Source organism: Dendrobates tinctorius, unplaced genomic scaffold, assembly GCF_039654945.1.
Source record: "Dendrobates tinctorius isolate UK_male_01 unplaced genomic scaffold, ASM3965494v1 ptg000030l, whole genome shotgun sequence".
Classification (NCBI taxonomy): domain Eukaryota; kingdom Metazoa; phylum Chordata; class Amphibia; order Anura; family Dendrobatidae; genus Dendrobates; species Dendrobates tinctorius.
The window spans coordinates 16,485,820-16,507,391 of record NW_027361698.1 but is presented as its reverse complement, the minus strand read 5'-3'; the positions used below and the strand labels follow the sequence as shown (position 1 = coordinate 16,507,391).

General features: G+C 44.4%; 1 protein-coding gene across 3 annotated transcripts in view; it reads right to left on the bottom strand.

Moving 5' to 3' along the window:
* Positions 1-5,070: 5,070 nt before the first annotated feature.
* Positions 5,071-21,572, bottom strand: part of LOC141086132 (bifunctional heparan sulfate N-deacetylase/N-sulfotransferase 4-like) — a 975,622-nt gene continuing 959,120 nt past the window's right edge. For all 3 annotated transcript variants that reach the window (XR_012231516.1, XM_073571871.1, XM_073571872.1), the window contains exon 15: positions 5,071-5,405. Coding sequence is in view for 2 of the 3 variants with exons in the window: in XM_073571871.1 (XP_073427972.1) it covers positions 5,364-5,405 (42 nt within the window). In the remaining variant the exon portion in view is untranslated. The remainder of the gene's footprint in view (positions 5,406-21,572) is intronic.

Sequence of the window (21,572 nt, the reverse complement as noted above, 5' to 3'; positions counted from 1 at the left end):
ATCAGGAAAGGGGGGTGAGGGGACCATGCATACTAGGAAAGGGGGGTGAGGATACCATGCATACCAGGATTGGGGGTGAAGGGACCATACATACCTGGAAAGGGGGGTGACGGTGAGCATACATACCAGGATTGGGGTGTGAGAGGACCATGCATACCAAGAAAGGGGGGTGAGGGGACCATGCATACCAGGATGGGGGGAGAGGGGACCATGCATACCATGATTGGAGGGTGAGAGGACCATGCATACCAGGACTGGGGGGTAAGGGGACCATGCATACCCCAAAAGGAGAGTAAGAGAACCATGCATACCAGGATTGGGGGGTGAGGGGACCATGCATATCAGGAAAGGGGGGTGAGGGGACCATGCATACCAGGATAGGGGGGTGAGGGGACCATGCATACCAGGAAAGGGGGGTGAGGATACCATGCATACCAGGATTGAGGGGTGAGGGGACCATACATACCAGGAAAGGGGGGTGACGGTGAGCATACATACCAGGATTGGGATGTGAGAGGACCATGCATACCAAGAAAGGGGGGTGAGAGGACCATGCATACCAGGACTGGGGGTTGAGGGGACCATGCATACCCCAAAAGGAGGGTAAAAGGACTATGCATACCAGGATTGGGGGGTGAGGGGACCATGCATATCAGGAAAGGGGGGTGAGGGGACCATGCATACCAGGATAGGGGGATGAGGGGACCATGCATACCAGGAAAGGGGGGTGAGGATACCATGCATACCAGGATTGGGGGGGTGAGGGGACCATACATACCAGGAAAGGGGGTGACGGTGAGCATACATACCAGGATTGGGGTGTGAGAGGACCATGCATACCAGCAAAGGGGTGAGGGGACCATGCATACAAGGATAGGGGGGTGAGGGGACCATGCATACCAGGATTGGGGAGTGAGAGGACCATGCATTCCAGGATTGGGGGGTGAGGGGACCATGCATACCCCGAAAGGGGGGGAAGAAGACCATGCATACCAGGAAAGAGAGGTGAGAGGACCAGGATTGGGGGGGTGAGAGGACCATGCATTCCAGGATTGGGGGGGGTCAGGGGACCATGCATACCAGGATAGGGGGTTGAGGGGTAGCATGCATATCAGGATTGGGGGTGAGAGAACCATACATATCAGGATTGGGGGTGAGAGAGCCATACATATCAGGATTGGGGGGTGCATTATTATTAAATCTTCAAAAATAAACTGCATATATATTCTAGAATACCCGATTCGTTAGAATCGGGCCACCATCTAGTTTTCTAATAAATGTGCCAATAGTTGTTGCCTTCTCATCAAACTGCTTGCCTATTGTCCTGTAGCCTATCTCAGCCATGTGCAGGTCTACAATTTTGTCCCTGGTGTCCTTAGACAGCTCTTTGGTCTTGGCCATGGTGGAAGGTTGGAGTATAATTTATTGAGTGTGTGGACAGGTTTCTTTTATACATGTAAAATGTTCAAGTAGGTGTAATTAATACAGGTAATGTGGGCAGAGTAGAAGGACTTCTTAAGTAAAAGCTAACAGGCCTGTGAGAGCCAGAATTCTTGCTGGTTGATAGGTGATCAAATACTTGTTTCATGCAATAAAATGCAAATCAATTATTTAAAAATCATACAATGTGATTTTCTGTTTTTTTTATTTTGAGATCCTGTCTCGCACAGTTAAAGTGTACCTACAATAAAAATTACAGACCTCTCCATTCTTTGTAAGTGGGAAAACTTTCAAAATTAGCAGTGTATTATTATTATTATTATTATTTATTGTTATAGCGCCATTTATTCCATGGCGCTTTACAGGTAAGGAGGGGTATACATAAAAACAAGTACAATAATCTTAAACAATACAAATCATAACTGGTACAGGAGGAGAGAGGACCCTCACAATCTACAAGGGATGGGTGATGATACAGTAGGCGAGGGTAGAGCTGGTCGTGCAGCGGTTTGGTCGATCGGTGGTTACTGCAGGTTGTAGGCTTGTCGGGAGAGGTGGGTCTTCAGGCTCTTTTTGAAGGTTTTGATGGTAGGTGAGAGTCTGATATGTTGTGGTAGAGAGTTCCAGAGTAGGGGTGATGCGCGAGAGAAATCTTGTATGCGATTGTGGGAAGAGGAGATAAGAGGGGAGTAGAGAAGGAGATCTTGTGAGGATCGGAGGTTGCGTGCAGGAAAGTACCGGGAGACGAGGTCACAGATGTATGGAGGAGACAGGTTGTGGATGGCTTTGTATGTCATGGTTAGGGTTTTGTAATGGAGTCTCTGGGCAATTGGGAGCCAGTGAAGGGATTGACAGAGGGGAGATGCTGGGGAATAGCGGGGGGACAGGTGGATTAGTCAAGCAGCAGAGTTTAGAATAGATTGGAGGGGTGCGAGAGTGTTTGAGGGGAGGCCACAGAGCAGGAGGTTGCAGTAGTCAAGGCGAGAGATGATGAGGGCATGGACTAGGGTTTTTGCAGATTCTTGGGTGAGGAATGAACGGATTCGTGAAATATTTTTGAGTTGAAGTCGGCAGGAAGTGGAAAGGGCTTGGATATGTGATTTGAAGGAGAGATTAGCATCAAGGATTACTCCGAGGCAGCGAGCTTGTGGGACTGGGGAGAGTGGGCAGTCATTTACTGTAATTGATAGGTTTGTAGGGGGGGTCACGTGAGATGGGGGAAAGATGATGAATTCTGTTTTGTCCATGTTGAGTTTCAGAAATCTAGCGGAGAAGAAGGATGAAATAGTGGACAGACATTGAGGGATTCTGGTTAGTAGGGAGGTGATATCTGGTCCAGAGATGTAGATCTGTGTGTCATCAGCGTAGAGATGATACTGAAAGCCATGAGATTCTATGAGCTGTCCCAGGCCAAAGGTGTAAATAGAGAACAGCAGGGGCCCAAGGACTGAACCTTGTGGGACTCCGACAGATAGGGGGCGAGGTGAGGAGGTGGTGTGTGAGTGGGAGACGCTGAATGTCCGGTCTGTTAGGTATGATGAGATCCAGGATAGGGCCAAGTCTGTGATGCCGAGGGATGAGAGGGTCTGTAATAATAGGGAATGGTCCACTGTGTCAAAGGCAGCCGACAGGTCCAGGAGGAGGAGGACAGAGTAGTGTCGCTTGCTCTTGCGGTTAAGAGGTCATTGGTGACCTTAGTAAGGGCAGTTTCAGTGGAGTGGTGTGACCGGAAGCCAGATTGTAAGCGGTCGAAGAGGGAGCAAGAAGAGAGATGGGAGGACAGTTCAAGGTAGACTTGTTGTTCCAGTAGCTTGGAGGCGTAGGGGAGAAGTGATATAGGGCGATAGCTGGATACAGAGGATGGGTCAAGAGAGGGCTTTTTGAGGATAGGTGTGATGGAGGCATGTTTAAAGCTTGAGGGGAAAACACCAGTTGTTAGTGACAGGTTGAAGAGATGGGTTAGGGTTGGGATGAAGACTGTGGTGAGGTTTGGTATGAAGTGGGATGGGATCAGGTCGAGTGCACAGGTGGTGAGATGTGATCTTGAGAGTAGAGTGGAGAGTCGATCTTCTGTAATGGTGGAGAAGTTGGTTTTGAAGGTGGAGGGCTGGGAAGTCGGGAGGAAGGGTTCTGGGGGTTGTTGACCAAAACTTTCTCTGATGTTATCAATCTTCTGCTTGAAAAATGAGGCAAAGTCTTCAGCTGAGATGAGTGGGGAGGGAGGAGGTGCTGGGGGGCGGAGGAGAGAATTGAAGGTGTTGAATAACTGTTTAGGGTTGTGAGACAGGGAGGATATGAGAGATGAGAAGTAGGTTTGTTTAGCTGTGGCGAGTGTGGTCTTGAAAGTAGTGAGGGACTGTTTGAATGCGATGAAGTGCTCGTTGGAGTGGGATCTTTTCCATCTGCGCTCAGCAGCCCTGGAAGCTTGCCTCAGCTCTTTGGTCAGGCTGGTGTGCCAGGGCTGTCTGTTGATTTTGCGAGCTTTGGTATGTGTAAGGGGGGCAGCGGATTCCAAAGCTACAGCTATTGTGGTGTTATATAGAGCGGCAGCGTCATCCACATTGTGTAAGGAACTTATATCTGTGAGAGGGAGAAGGGATTCAGAGAATGAGTGTAGGTCAAGGTGTTTAAGATTTCTGCGAGGGTGTGAGAGTTTGTGGGGTGGGGATTGTAGACATGGAGTGAAGAGGGAAGAGAATGTGAGAAGGTTGTGGTCAGAGAGAGGAAGAGGTGAGTTAGAGAGGTTAGATAGGGAGCAGAGGCGGGTGAAGATGAGGTCCAGTGTGTGGCCATCTTTGTGGGTGGCTGTAGAAGACCATTGAGTGAGGCCAAAGGAGGAAGTGAGAGATAGGAGTTTAGTGGCAGCTGAGAGGGAAGTGTCAATGGGGATGTTGAAGTCGCCCATGATGATAGTAGGGATGTCCGCGGAAAGGAAATGAAGTAACCAGGTGGTGAAGTGGTCAAATACTTATTTTCCCCACTGTAATATTATGCAGTATATACTATCTCCAAATCACCTTTGTATAACTGGCACTGGTGATAATATTTGTGCTAGTACAGTAGCTAATGATAAGAATATTTGAATTATCTATTCTCCACTGTATGTGATAATATATGATCATGCCATGGGGTATTTTGTTTTTGCATAGTGGTATTATTGGTAATTTTATTATTCGTATTTATAGTGGACTTGCTGATTAACATTATTGTGGTAACATTTGGAACTGTAGGACTATTTAAAAGTATTACTTAGAAAATAATTTTTATTAAATATTCTGTGAGATTTAAAAGACTTATCTGCATTCTATTTTTTTAACAACTGGGGGGGTGCAAATATTGGTTTTTGCAGACACTGGCAATGACAATGGGAACCATGCACCTGAGAAATGTGCCGCTGGGGGAGTTGGGGGTCTGGATTAAAATTTGGCCTCAGCGCCTACAACACTCTAGTTACACCACTGAATGTAACAAATGTAAAACAAAAGGATTTTTTGTCAAAAGAGCCATAATTACACAATAAGCTTTGGGAGGAAATGATTGCAGACTGACTGCTGGCACCTGTCACAATAACTGCTTATACATGTGTAATGACGGTATTGACTTCCAAACAAACATTCATTCAAGCGCCAATACCAACAAAAATCTTTATTTTGCTCTCGAGATCAAAGTGCTCAACACAGCAGATGTAATAAAAGACATAAATAAAAAGAGCTTTTTTCTAAATAAAAGTAGTTTTTTAGTGGTTATTATCTTTGTATATATAATACATATATGTTAATTACAATCGGAGTAAAAAATAAATATATCTCAGTGGAAAAAAACTTAGTATTTTCACTTTCTCATTTGCTTTTTGTAAACTGATGTCATAATGTGCCATAAAGGAGGGCAGAAATCATCTCCAGTAGCTGTGATCTTCTCCAGAATTAGTTAAGACCGCATGTTGATGTCCTCATGAAGTTAATACACTGAAACAACAAAAAAAGAATGAACATTAATTCTAGAAAGCGAATGAAAGAGGTTAGAAAAAGTAAAATTAAAACATAAAAACTTCTAAAACAATATTTTATATAGATAGATAGATAAAGGTGAAAAAAGCAGAACTAGCAAGCTGTAAATAGAAAGCGGGTGCCAAGTCTTCCAGGCATAAACCAATCCTCAATATAGTGAAAAAAATTGAAGACAGCACTCGTGGTTAGAAAATTATGAAAGATGATTTATTAGCCCATGTAGGCTTACAGCAACATTTCGGCTCCAAGTGTGAACCTTTACCAGGTTTGAGAAAGGCTCACACTTGGAGCTGAAATATAGCCTATATGGGCTATTAAATCATCTTGCATAATTTTCTAACAAGGAGTGCTGTCCACAATTTTTTTCACTAGATAAATAAATAGATAGATAGATGTGGGATAGGTAGATAGATATGGGATAGATAAATAGATAGATAGATAGTATAAGCACACAAATGGTTTACATGTTGCCATCCAGGACAATTTTTTTTTATATTTTATTTTATTTTAGCTTTCAGTATTTCTCTATGGCACTAATATAAAATATTATGAGTTTTAACTTCTATATCCTTAAAATGTATGTCATAGTACTGGAAGTCTCCCAACTTCTCTGAATGTGATGTTATTGTTAGTTTTGACACCCATAAACATAAAATACCATTAAATACATGTTAAAGAGAATAGTTGGAACATACATGGTATTTAATCCAGAAATTCCTGAAAATTAATTTAATTAAGTCATGCACTGCATGCAAATGAATTAGCAACTGTGAAGTGGTCATTCCTTTATGTGCATCAAACGGAACCTGAAGACCAACCTCTTCCGACAAGCCTACAACCTGCAGTGATCCTCAGTGTGCTGAACCGCCGCATGACCAACTCTACCCTCTCCTAGTGCATCCTCACCCATCCCCTGTAGACTATGAGCCCTTGTAGGCAGGATCCTCTCTCCTTCTGTACTTGCGTGTGCATTGTTTTGCTCATGTGTATTGTACTTGTTTATATTTGCCCCTTTTACATGTAAAGCACAATGCAATAAATGGCGCTATAAAAATGTATAACAATAATAATGTTCAAAGAGCCCTGAGCTATCTCAAGGCCCTCCTGCCAACTCATGTCTTCTAAATAGGATGATGCATAGTGACATGGCAAGGGTGATGGGGAAGAGTTTAGAAGTGAGTAAATGTTAAAGATAAAGGTAGGTTTATACTACTACAGTGCTCTCCATCAAGTACTATGCGAGGGTTTCTGTCGGATTACCTAAAAAACTCATTTCCAACGGGAACAAAAACAAAGACCAGAAGGAGCCATTCAATTTACTTAAATCAGCATAGATACTGTGGACAAAAACTGTCCTCAAAGCTTGCAGAACATTCCTCAGACAACCTTTAATAACTTCAATGATGGCAATCAGGGTAAGTAAGTGATTGTATCTCTGTGCATGTTGTTTATTCTAGATAATGAATGAATCAGTATGTTTTGAAAATTTTGTTTGTATGTTTCATCATTTGTATAAGATCAACATGTCAATCCATCCTTGATTTTCATAATTCCTTCTCGATGTTGCAATTTCAATGTGGAGCAGTGTATTACAACCTGGAATACTTGGCTTAGAAACATTGAGAAACACTTTCATAGTGGATGGTCCACAGGCCCAGATTGGTAATCTGGCAAACCGGGCAGATTCCCGGTGGGCTGGCGGCTATGTAACACAGTGGGCCACCGGCCCTTTAAAACATCTTGCTAGAGGCCCTGTGTGCACGCAATCTCTCCTTGCACGTGCTGACCAGAGCCGCTGTGGCACTTGACAGAGAGTATGTGCTCGCAGCGGCGGCCCTGTGACAGTGTGTGCAAGCAGGAGTGCGCGCGCACAGGGTATTTTGAAAAGGCCGTCGCGGCGCACGCAGGGCTCTTCAGTCTGATGCTGGCCAGTACCAGGCTACCAGCGTCAGAGCAGATTTTTTTTCCCTGTGCTACTCAGCAGTGACCACCAGCCCCTGACAGGGATCCGCTTCTCTGCAGAGGGGCATATGTCCCCCAGGCGGCTCCTCCAGCAGCTCTGCTGGGATACAAGACGGCTGTTTCTTCCCCTGGGCCAGGCCAGCACTGCACCTTTAAATCTTGTGTGCCGGGCCTGGCCGCATCACAGCCAGCAGACAGACATGGCCCTGTCTGCTACGATGATATAATGCAGCATGCCCTGCACTGGTATCCTCCTGCTGGAGAGGAACATCAAAGGAGCTTGCATGTGGGTCAATGAAAAGTTGGGGGAAGGTAAAAAGAAACCCTCCCCTAATAAGTGTGTACATGAATGTTGTTTCCGTACATTTATATGTCTATAGATATGAATTTTATAAGATTTTTTTTGTATATAAGTCCAAATATGTATGTGACTGCATGTATATTTATCTGTGTATGTTTCTGTATACGTGTATGTCTGCATGCATGCATGAGTGTCTGTGTGCCTGTCTATGTGCGTGTATGCATGTGAGCATGTCTGCGATTGTGTCTACAAACATGTCTTTATGCATGTTGCAAGCGTGTCTGTGGGTGTGTCTATAAGCATGTCTGCATGCATGTGTATAATCATTTCTATAAGCATGCCTGCAAGCTAGACTGCATGTCTGCTTGTGTGTTTGCTTGCGTGCGAGTCTCCGTGCGATTGTTTATAATAATAATAAATAATAATCTTTATTTTTATATAGCGCTAACATATTCCGCAGCGCTTTACAGTTTGCACACATTTTCATCACTGTCCCCGATGGGGCTCACAATCTAAATTCCCTATCAGTATGTCTTTGGAGTGTGGGAGGAAACCGGAGTGCCAGGAGGAAACCCACGCAAACACGGGGAGAACATACAAACTCCTTGCAGATGTTGTCCTTGGTGGGATTCGAACCCAGGACCCCACACAAAAGCATGTTTGTGTGCGTGCATTTATAAGAGTGTCTATAAGCATATCTATGTACTTATCTAAGTGAGTGTGTGAGCGTCTCTCTGTACATGTCTGCATGCATGTCTATGAGGGTGAGTCCCACTATACACTATATACAGAGCTGCGCTCTATATTACAAATTCAAATTCAAAGAAGCTTTATTGGCAGGACTAAATACACATTAGTTTTGCCAAAGCAAGTGTACAAAAGGGAATAGGGATAGGGACTGTAGGGATGTTGGGTAGGGGCTGTAGGAAAGGTGGATGGGGCAGATCCAGGATGGGGCTGTAGAAGTCCATGGCATAGGGAAGGTGGATGGGAGGATGGGGGCAGACCCAGGGTGGGGGCCATAGAACTCCATGGCATATCATAGTTCTCTTTCTCGCAGTCTATGACATTTGCTCACCTACCGCGCTGCTATCTTCACTGCTCTCTCTTCTTCCCCCAGCAGGATATATGTTTTCTCTTCCTCCTTCATGGTGATCAACATCTTCCTGATTCCGGCTTTTGTCAGGTTGTTTTGATTGGTGTTCTGGTCAGGTTGGGTTTGGGTGGGCTGTTCCGAGGATCCTGGTTTTTCCGTTTCACCTTCATGTGTCAGGGCTTTATGGTGATGGAAGCTTGGATTGCTCCCACGTAGGTGAGCCCGGAATAACAGTGCCCTCTTTAGAACCATTAGGTGTAGAGGGAATCTGCCCAGCTCGGCCCGGCAAGCACTGTTGGAGGTACTCCGATGGACTTGGAGAAGGTGCTTGCAGAATTCCAGGTGGAATATTTCTGTTGGGCTGGAATCCCACCTTGACCAGTCTGGGTAGGTGTGAGGACCCCAGACTTCGCTGCCATACAGGAGGATTAGGGCGATGATAGAGTCAAAGATATTTAACCAGACCCTCACTGGTGGCTTCAGATGGTAGAGTTTCCTTCAGATGGCATAGAAGGTTTTGCATGCTTTGTCTTTCAGGGTCTCTATGGCTTGTTTGAAGCTCCCTGACCGATGAATCTCTAGGCCCAGGTAGGTATATTTGTCCGTTCCTGTAAGGGCACAGTTTTTGAGGACAAATGAAGGGTGCTGGTCTGATTTTGTCTTTCAGTTCTGGAACACCATGATGTTGGTTTTCTTTAGGCTGACCGGTAGTGCCCAGGTGGAGCTGAATTTCTCTAAGATTTTCAGGTTGTCTTGGGGGCCTTTCTTGGTTGGTGACAGAAGCAGCAGGTCATCTGCATACAGCAGGAATTTCACCTGCGCATCGTGGAGGGTGAGACCTGTTGCTGTGGAAGATTCCAGAGCGGTAGCCAGCTCGTTGATGTAAATGTTGAAGAGCGTTGGGCTTAGGCTGCAGCCTTGTCTGACTCCCTGACTCTGCTGGAAATAGGCCATTCTTCTGCCGTTCACACTCACACTGCAGAGGTTCTCGGTGTAGGAGCTTTTAATAACATCGTAGGTCTTTCCTCCTATTCCGCTCTCCAGCAGTTTCAGGAATAAGCCTGGGTGCCACACCGAATCAAAGGCCTTTTTAAAGTCCACGAAACAGGCGTATATATTCCCGTTCTTTGTATTGTGGATGTGTCTCTGAATGAGAATGTGCAGGGTGTAGATGTGGTCGGTAGTGTGGTGGTTTGGCATGAACCCTGCTTGGCTCTTGCTGAGGACGTTGTGCTCGGTGAGTAAACTGAGGATCCTCTTGTTCAGGATGCTGCTGCACAGTTTTCCCAGGTTGCTGCTGACACATATTCCTCTTTAGTTGGCTGGGTCATACCTGTCCCCATTCTTGTGAATGGGTGTGATGAGGCCTTGGTTCCAGGTACAAGGGAAGTAGCCGGCACTTAGCACAATATTGAAGAGTTTAACCATTGCGGCCTTTATTTCTGGTGGGCTGTACTACAGCATTTCTGGTAGGATTCCACCCAGGCCACCGGCTTTTCTACATCTTATGGAAGAGATTCTCTCTGCTACTTCCTGTAATGTAATAGGTGTATCCACGGGGTTTTGGAAATTTTTTACTTTTTCCTCCATAGCTTTTAGTTTTTGCTTTCCTGTTCATGGCTTTAATATTACTTACCACAGTATATATTGTGGAGCTGTGTATACTTCTGTCCTGTATACATGGTGTAATTCTCAGTATCTGAGCTTATTATGTGTGTGTCTGTGTGTATATGTATGTATATATGTGTATGTGTATATATTTAATGTATAATCACTATGATAAATTGTGGAAAGTGGCGGATTCTTTATTAGCCCATGTGGCAACGTGTAAGATCCATAACATAACCTTTCTCTGCTGTGGAACTAAACTGTTGCCACATGGGCTAATAAAGAGTCCGCCCCTCCCCGCTTGCTCATGGCCCCGACACTTGCGATTCTTAACTCTTTCTGCTCCTCCGCTGCGGCATCTTCTGACTGTGACGTTTCAGCTCAGAGGGTGCAATGAGGTCACTTCTGTGCGCCCTCTGCCTGAACAGTCACAGTGCAGAGAGCCGGAAGACGGCGATGCTGAGGTGTCCAGAGAAGAGCAGCGGCTAGCGAGGAGAGGGGAGGATTTTAGGTTTCTTTTTTTAAAATGTTTTGCGCAATATATGCGACCCATCATATACTGAAGCATCATATGGGGAACTTTATGCATTAGCATAATATGGGGCCCGTTATATACGGGAACATCATATGAGGCCCATTATATATGGAGCATTATGTGGGGCCCATCATATAATGGAGCATCATATGAACCCTATTCTGTTTGTAGCAATATATAGGGCCCATCATATAAAGTACAGAGAATTATATGGAACTTATTCTGTATGGAGCATTATATGGGGCCCATTCTGTATGGAGCAAGGTATGGGGCTCATTATACTGTTTGGAGTATTATGTGGGGCTCATTACACTGTTTGGAGCATTATATTGGGCTCATTATAGTGTTTGGGGACATTATATGGGTTTCATTATACTGCTTGGAGCAATATATGGTGAGCAATATATGGAGCTCATTATACTGTATGGAACACTATGTGGTATCCACAATGCTGTATGGAGCAATATATGGGGCTCATTATACTGTATAGAGCACTTTGGCATACCCATAATACTGTATGGAGCAATATATGGGGCTCAATATACTGTATGGAGCACTATGTAGTACTCATAATACTGTATGGAGCATTATATGGGGCTTATTATTTTGTATGCAGCAATATATGGGGCTCATTATTCTGTATGGAGCAATATATAGGGCTCATTATACTGTATGGAGCACTATGTGGTACCCATAATACTGTATGGAGCATTATATGGGGCTCATTATTCTGTATGGAGCAATATATGGGCCTCATTATTCTGTATGGAGCAATATATGGGCCTCATTATTCTGTATGGAACATTATATGGAGGTCATTGTTCTGTATGGAGCAATATATGGGCCTCATTATTCTGTATGGAGCATTATATAGGGCTCATTATTCTGTATGGAGCAATATATGGGACTCATTATTCTGTGTGGAGCAATATATGGGGCTCGTTATTCTGTATGGAGCATTATATGGGGCTCATTATTCTTTATGGAGCATTATATGGGCCTCATTATTCTGTATGGAGCATTAAATGGGACTCATTATTCTGTATGGAGCAATATATGGGGCTCATTATTCTGCGTGGAGCATTAAAGGGGCCTTATTATTCTGTATGGAGCATTATATGGGGCTCATTATTCTGTGTGGAGCATTATATGGGGCTCATTATTCTGTGTGGAGCATTATATGGGGCTTGTTATTCTGTATGGAGCATTATATGGGGCTCATTATTCTGTATGGAGCAATATATGGGGCTCATTATTCTGTATGGAGCATTGTATGGGGCTCATTATTCTGTATGGAGGACTATACTGTCTGGTTTCTGACCTATTGTACAATAGTTATCACTCATGTAATGTAAGAAGTGAAATCTTTGGCATTGTATACCTATATTTCTCTGCTGTATCTGTGCATTACGAATTGTGGTATGTGTTAAAGGGGCCACTGAGACTTTCACCCGGGGCCCTCAAAAACCTGGAGCCAGCCCTGTATGACTTGCACACTACCCACTTCTCCTGTCTTGTTGTCAAAGAGGCCACATTGGACTTTGGGAGGGTCAATTTTGGTTTAGTATTTTAAATATTACTATGGCCAAATAAAAATAAAATATTGGAAAAGCGGTTTAAATGCATTATCCCATGTAATCCCCTCTCCTCTGGATAGGGGAAAACTTTTCAATTGCTGGAGAGCCGACTGCTGGGACCCCCATGATCCTGAAAATTGGAACTATGTAGAGCAGCATGTAAATGCAGCTGTGGTCGATCATACGCAGTGTGTCGCCATTCACATGTGGCTCTTGGAATGTCTCCTCTTAGGAGATTGAGGAGCACGACAAAGTAAAGCAAAATTCACTGATCGAGGTGAGGAGTGTTATAGTTTGAGGACTGGTGAGGTTTGTGTGGCAGGGCTGCTTTTTTGTCCCAGTCCGGCCCTGATGGTCCAGTATATATTACTAGTGATGAGCGAGTACAAAATACTCGGATGCTCATTACTCATAAAGAGCTTTCCGTAATGCTTGAGTGATAGTCTAGAGTGTCAAGTATAATGGAAATCAATGGGAAACTCGAGTATTTTTCCAGCGAACCCTCCCGGGATGTCTGAGGGGGCAGGAAAATTATTGAAATGGATGGAAACAGCGATGAAAAGGAATTGGATTAGCAGAGGGAACATCTCTGACTCGAAGGTCGCTGCTGGGAACAGTGTTGTCAGAGTATTACACCACTTTTACGGACTTACAATAAAACATACATAACTGAAGATAAAATGGATCTTACGGGAAAAAAGGTTATAACACATTCTTTCCAGTAGATTGACATGAACAGTATATAAGGGAAATAAAATAGAGAGAAATAAAAAAAAGCCTCCTCTACCTCTTATGCTATGTTCACTCAGTGTTATTGCTACATTTTTGCACGCTCATTGCTTTCAATGGTAAAAAAAAATGCTGGAAAACGCTGAAAAAATTGACACACACCTTCTTTCAAAGCTCAGCAGTTTTCCATTTCTATAAGGAGAAAAAAGGAATAAGCAATCGTGAGGATGCGATTGCTCAAATTTTTCCATTTATAAGTAGTGGAACTCCTATACTGGTGAAGTCTATGCATTTAGCGGCCTATCAAAATTTGAAAGTGGGGTTGCAATACACACTATAATGCATGACTATATACATCCTCAGATGATGTACTGAGGAAAGACTATGTATTGCGAATGTGTACATTAAAAATTAATCTTTATTTTGATTTGAAACAATGTAAAAACCAATAAAAATCAATAAAAATCAAGCAATGGAATAACAAGAAGCACATTGGCTGGGTGACATATTATCAAGAATGGTACTACTGTTTATGCACTATAATGATTAATGTAATAAATCTGGTATAGAAAAAACATGACCAAAAAGATTTTTTTATAACGCCCTAGGTACAGTATACTTATCTTACTACATCCACTAATATTGTTTGTAATGAAAAGCCACAATATAAATGCATAAATGCAGGGCTTAATGGAGGAAGACAGGAGGAAGTAGGCTGCCATCTGCAGCGCTACACAATGCAAGTGTGAAACTAGCCTAAGATGAGGGGCAGTTCCTCATGTGTCGGCTCAGGTCATCAGGCAGCCCTAAAGCTTCAAATACATTGAAGCCCAGTGTCATGACACAACATTTATTCTTAAATCTGCCAGACATATGATTTCAGTAGACCCAGGGACATGAGCTATTGTTCATGAATCTGAATGTTGACTCTTGTACATTGAATTGATATTTATTGAATTGTTAAATTGCTGATATTTGCTTAGCGTACCAGTCTTTATAGCTTATAGTCCTACTGTCCTTGGAAAACAAAGGCACAGGATAATTGAACAATCAATGTTTGTTAATAATGTTGATAACTAGAGATGAGCGACTTTGCCTCCGGGAGGGTTGAGTCGTGTTTCGGACCACCCGACTTCTCCAAAAGTCGAGTCGAACGAAAATGGCTGACTATTGGCAAAAGTCGGAGTTCCGACCGAAACCCGACCCCAATGCAAGCCAATGGGAATAAAAGTCGGCAGTGAGTGGAGGACAATAAACACACCTACAGTGCCCATTTCAATGGCAACGACATCAATTCTTATTAATTAAGCTTGTCAACATTAATTTACTTTATAATAATAGTAACACATTGAAAACTTGGGTTATTTGGCTAAAGTTGTGTGGGGGGGTACAGCCCAGTTAGGCAGGTGGAAAAACTGGCATATGTTGATTTGAGGTGTAGGCTGGACGTTCAGCAGCTGCAAATGGAGGAATTGGAGAAGTCGGAGGAAGAGGAGGACAAAGTGAGCCATTTTGCTGGCAACCTATGTGTCATCAAGGGAAGGTGGTATAAAATCCTTTGAAACCCAGGCATGGTTCATTTTAATGAAGGTGAGATCATCAACAGTTTGGGTCGACAGCCGGGTTCTTCTTTCTGTCAGGATTGATCCAGCAGCACTGAAGACTCTTTCTGATAGCACTCTACCAGCAGGGCAAGCGTGCTCCTGTAAGGCATATTGTGCCAATTCAGGCCAGGTGTCCAGTTTACAGGCCCAGTAGTCAAAGGGAAATGAACTGTGAGGGAGAAAATCGATAGGGGAGGAGAGGTAATTTTGAACCATAGTTGACAACTGCTGTCTCCTGTCTGTTGCAATCGATTCAGTATTATCAGTCGTGTGAGTGGTCCTCGAGACATCAGTCCACAACATGGTCATGAAACCCCTGTCTCCAACGCCACTTCAGCTGTGTGCACCACAAACACCTCTTCCATGTTGCCCAGTACAGCTCGTGGTAGAACCTGCACCGCTGCTGTGTGCTGGGAATGCCTCTAACAAACGGTTTACCAGAGTTGCTTGTTTGTTCGCCAATATTAGCTCTAGGTTCTCCTGTAGCATGATGTTCTGTAATTTGCCTTTATAGCATGGATCAAGGATGCTGGCCAACCAGTAGTCATCATCCTTCATAATTTTGATAATGCGGGGGTCCCTTTTTAGGATCCGCAAGAGATAATCACACATGTGGGCCAATGTTCCAGATGTCAATGATACACTGCCAGTGGTGGGTGGAGGAGCACTTTCTGCCAAATCCACATCCCTCCAGTCACGCACAAACCCTGCACCTGACCTTGGCAAGCCAACATTTTCTCTTGCCCCCTGAGAAGCATTCTCCTCCCCAAAATAATCATCCCCCTCATCCTCCTCCTCCTCTTCGTCGTCTTCCTCCACCTCATCCAGGACAGTTCCCTGAGCAGACAATGGCTGACTGTCATCAAGGCTTCCTTCCTCCTCCGCTGAAGATGCCTGATCCTTAATGTGCGTCAAAGTTTGCATGAGCAGACGCATAAGTGGGATGCTCATGCTTATGATGGCATCATCTGCGCTTACCAGCCATGTGCATTCCTCAAAACACTGAAGGACTTTACAGAGGACTTTCAGCTTTGACCACTGCACACCAGACAACTCGATGTCTGCCTTCAAACTGCCTGCCCGTGTAACATCCCACAAATGCATTACAGCCTGCCTCTGTTCGCACAGCCTCTCAACCATGTGCAGGGTGGAGTTCCACCTTGTTGCAACGTCTATGATTAGGCGGTGCTTGGGGAGGTGGAGCGATCGCTGCAGCCTCTGCATACGACTGGAGTCTACGGGCGAGCAATGGATGTGCGAGCAGTCTTTGCACCTTATGGAGCAGGGCTGGTAACTCCGGATAATTATTTATGAAGCACTGCACCACCAGGTTCAAGGTGTGAGCCAGGCAAGGTATGTGTCTGAGTTTTGCCAGGGCTATGGCCACCACAAAATTATGTCCGTTATCACTGACTACCTTGCCTGGCTCAAGATGTAGACTGCCCAGCCATGACTCTGTTTGTCGCTGCAAGTAGTCGGCCAGTACCTCCACAGTGTGTCTGTTGTCGCCCAAAGACATCATCTTTAACACAGCCTGCTGACGCTTACCACTAGCTGTTCGATAGTGGGACACCTCGTGTGCAACACTGGCAGCTGCGGATGGAGTGCTCGTGCGACTGCGTTCTGTCGATGAGCTTTTGCTTCTGGAGGATGAGGGGGAGGGTCGAATGCCTACAGCCAACTGTTGCCTATACCGTGGGCTAGGCAGCACTGTCCCACCACCGCTGTCCCTTGTGGATCCTGCTTCCAGCACATTCACCCAGTGTGCAGTGATGGACACGTAATGGCCCTGGCCATGCCTACTGGCCCATGCATCTGTTGTGAGGTGCACCTTTCCAGTCACTGATTGTTTGAGGGCATGGACAATGCGGTCTTTCACATGCAGGTGGAGGGCAGGGATGGCTTTTCTAGAAAAGAAAGTGCCGACTGGGTAGGTCATAGCGTGGGGCAGCGTAGGCCATGATCTCTCGGAACACTGCACTTTCAACCAAACGGAAGGGCATCATCTCTAATGAGATCAGATTGGCAATGTAGGCATTCAAAGCCAGTGTACGCGGATGAGTGGATGAGTACTTTCTTGCACTACTCAGAGTCTCTGCTAGGGTGAGCTGGACTTGAGAGCTACATATGGTGGAACTAGCGGTGGATATGGCAGACTGAGAGGGGGTTGGTGATGGTGATGGTTGTGGTGATGGCCTAGATGCAGTCTTTTGTTGGGAAAACATTGTGATTCCCTGACTTCTTTGGCCTTGCGACAACACCTCAGCATTTCTTGCTGGTGGTGTGCTAACTGGTGGGCTTACAGTGGGGGAAGCAATGTATTGTTGTTGGCTAACTTCAATCGGAGCAGGTGCACGTGTGCTACCTGAGGTTTTGTAGTCCATCCACGCTTGCAAGTGCATGGTGTTTACATGTCTAAGCATGCAACTGGTATTCAAATTTCGGAGATTTCTCCCTCGGCTAAAGGTCCTTCCACACTTCTTACAGATAACCTTTGCCTCATCAATAGGATTTTGGTCAAAAAAGTGCCACACTGCACTCTTCCTACTATGGGAAAAATTTTCAGGCCTTGCACGCTGTGCTAATTTGACCATCTGGCCAAGCTGTCCTGCAACTCTTTTTGTTTTTTTAACACGTTTTTGGACTGCTACGGCCCTGCCAGATAACCGCAGCTGTGACATCGATGCCTGCTGAGGATCCTCCTTCTCTTCCGAGCTACTGCCAGCGGCACCCTCTTCCTCCAATGGATGCCAATCCGGGTCAACAACTGGGTCATCCATCACCTTCTCTTCAATTTCATCTGCACCTTCCTCTGTGTCACCATGTAAGGTGGTATAGTATGCGGGAAGGGGCACCTGACTTTCATCAGGTCAGAATCTGGCTCAGTAGACTGCGAGGGCAATGCAGTGATCTGGGTGAATATACCAGCAGAATCATATAGCACTGGCTGTGCATCAGTGGACTCCATGTCATATTCATCTTGGACTGGGGAATTCAGGATTTCACTTGATAACTTAGGCATGGTATGTGAAAAGAGCTCCAGGAAGTAATCTGAAGTGTGGCCTGCCACATCCTTCACTTTTGGTGGGGGTGAAGGACACAAGGAAAGGTGTTGTTCCTGACCAGGAGCCTGCACTGAAACTTCAGAAGAGGAGGCGATAGAGCTGGAGGCTGTTTCGGCAATGTAAGCCAAAACCTGTTCCTGATGCTCCGGCTTAAAAGTGGTTTACCTACTCCCAGAAAAGGGAGCCTTACAGGATTTCTGGAGCCACACGATGATGCAGGCTCAACACCTCCTACCTTAGGTGCTATTGTGCTTTTGGCACTACCAGCAGATGCACCACCACCACCATCAGTACCAGCTGCCCCCCCCACCCACGTCAGAGGCCTCTTCCACCATACTTCCTCATGTTTGGGAAAATATACCAAAAATACCAGGAGATATACGGTACTGTATGAGGAGCGTACAGCTGTATACGGTGTAGGTGAAAATTTAAATCTCCGTATATATTTCCGGAGTCACACACAGACGCTTACTCAGTCTGTATTTCACTGTAAAACAAACAGCAGATATACGGTACTGTATGAAAAGCATACAGCTGTATCCAGTGTAGGGGAAAATTTAAATCTCCGTATTTATTTCCGGAGTCACACACAGACTCTCACTCAGCATGTATTTGTCCGTGATACCAGCTGGTACACGGTAGTGTGTGAGGAGCGTATGGCTCTATACGGTGTGGGAAAAAATGAACGGTCGGTAACTATGCAGAAAAAAAGAATAAAAGTATTAGTGTTGTTTAAAAAGCAGTCTGCACAGCAGTGTACACACAGCAATACAACTGTCAGGCAGCCTAATAACCAGCACTGTTGCACACAAGAAAATCCTCCCCTGTCACTGCACACTAACTGTACAGCACAATTGCTATCAGCACAAGCACATAAGAACTTCTTATATCTTTACAGCCCTAACTCTCTCACTACTGATAAACAGCAACCTCTCCCTACTGTTAAGATTGGCAGAAGTAAAATGGAGGTCGGCAGTCAGGGCTTTTATAGACACTATGACGCCCCCCAAAGCAAGCCAATCACTGCAATGCCCTTCTCTACGATGGCGGTGGACGCTTCACATGTCATCTCGTTACCCATAGTGTACGTCCTTGCTCATTAGCTGAAAAAAAGGCACCTGACATTCTGGTAAATCCGACTTTGGCACTCGTTTTGCCGACGGCATGGCCGGCTTCACGCTATGGTCGGGTTTCGGTCAGCGAAACCCGACTTTGGCATAAGTCGGCGACTTAAGAATCTGGCCGACCTGTTTCGCTCAACTCTATTGATAACCCATTGTATCAGCTCATGCAGCTTGCTTTGCTGCAAACATTAAAGCACAAAATAAGCATTCCAACAATGAGAGATGACCTCCAATCATATTCCCCCAATCCTGTTGAAAAATGCCTGAATAACATCAGTGAACTATAAAAAAGGATCTACCTCTGTTTCCATAGAGACTCCACAAGACAGTAGCCAGGGTACTAAGGCTTCAACTGGAGAAATACAGATTTGACTCTACGTTTGGAGAATCCAGGTTTGGAACAAAAATTTTTTTAAGGAAGTTATAAGAGTTAAAATTTGACCAGCGATTTCTCATTTTTACAACACCATTGTTTTTTAGGGAACACATCACACCATTCTAAAAACTGCATCCCTCAAGTTGCTGAAAACCACATTCAAGAAGTTTATTAACCCTTCAGGTGTTTCACAGGAATTTTTTGAATGTTTAAAAAAATGAACATTTAAATTTTTTTCAATTTTTTTTATTTTACCAAGGGTAAAAGGAGAAATTGGACCATAATAGTTATTGTGCAATTTGTCCTGAGTACGCTGATATCTGATATGTGGGGGGAGCCACTGTTTCGACGCATGGCAGAGCTCGGAAGGGAATGAGTGCCGTTTGACTTTTTCAGCGCAAAATTGGCTGAAATTCAGATCGGACGCCATGTCACGTTTGGAGAGCCCCTGATGTGCCTAAACAGAGTAAAAAACCCAAAAGTGACCAGATTTTGGAAACTAGTCCCGCCCAAGGAACTTATCTAGGTGTGTGGTGAGAACTTTGCAGAAGTACTTTCATAGAAGTACAGCCGTACAATTAAAAAATCATATTTTTTCCACAAAAATGATTTTTCACCCCCAATTTTTATTTTCCCAAAGGTAACAGGACTCCAACAGATATTGTTCAATTTGTCCTGAGTACGCTCATACCCCATATGTGGGGGTATATTACTATTTGGGCGCATGGCAGAGGTCTGAAGGGAAGCAGCGCCATTTGACTTTTTTTGGCTGGAATTGAGATCAGACCCCATGACACGTTTGGAAAGGCCCTGATGTGCCTACACATTGGAAAAACCCCAATTCTAACTCCAACCCTAACCCCAACACACCCCTAACCCTAGCCCTAGCCCTTACCCTAGCCCTAACCCAAGCCCTAATGGGAAAATGGAAATAAATCCTTTTTTCTTAATTTTATTATTTTTCCCTAAATAAAGGGGGTGATAAAGGGGGGTTTGATTTTTACTATTTATAGCAAGTTTTATGTATGGCAGCTGTCGCATTGTAAAAATAGTTTCTTCATCACCACGTTTTGAGAGCTATAATTTTTCCATGTTTTGACTCATAAAGTCATGTGAGGTATAATTTTTTGTGGGACGAGTTGATGTTTTTATTGGTACCATTTTCGGGCATGTGACATTTTTTGATCGCTTTTTATTCAGATTTTTGGGATGCAGATTGAACAAAAAACAGCATTTCATGAATTGATTAAAGCGGTTTTATTCTTCGGGTCAGTATGATTACAGCGATACCTCATTTATATTTTTTTATGTTTTGGCGCTTTTATACAATAAATACAATTTTATATAAAAAATTATTATTTTTGCATTGCTTTATTCAGCGAGCTATAACTTTTTTATTTTTTCGCTGATGATGCTGTATGGTGGCTTGTTTTTTGCGGGACAAGATGACGTTTTAAGCGGTACCGTGTTTATTTAGATACGTCTTTTTGATCGCATGTTATTGCACTTTTTGTTCGGCGGTATGATGATAAAGCTTTGTTTTTTGCCTTGTTTTTTTTAAGGGGTCCACTAAAGGGGTTAACTAGTGGGACAGTATTATAAGGTGCATCGTTATGGACACGGCGATGCTAAATGTGTATTTTTTTTATTTACAGAAAAAAAAATTATTAGGGATTTTTTTTATTTATTTAGGAATTTTTTATAAATTATTTTTATACATGATTTTTTTTTTTTACTCTTTATTATATTGTCCCTATGTGGGACATTACAATAAAGTGTCTGATCGCTGATCTGACACTTTGCAGTGCACTGTGTCAGATCAGCGATCTGACAGGCACTGATGAGGCTTCTCTCAGCAGGCACTGAGAAAGCCACCTCTTTGCAGGACCCTGAAGGCCCCAGCGGCCATATTGGATCCAGGGGCCTGCAGGGAGGAGACCCTCGGTGCAGTGCGAGCACATCACGCTGCTCTGAGGGTCTCAGGGAAGCGAGCAGGGAGCCCCCTCCCTGCAAGATTGTTCCCTATGCCCCGGTACACTGCGATCATGTTTGATCACAGTGGGCCAGGGGTATTGTGACTGGGGTGGTCTGTGAGCACCCCTGGCACATAGTGCCGGGTGTTAGCTGTGATAATCAGCTGACACCCGG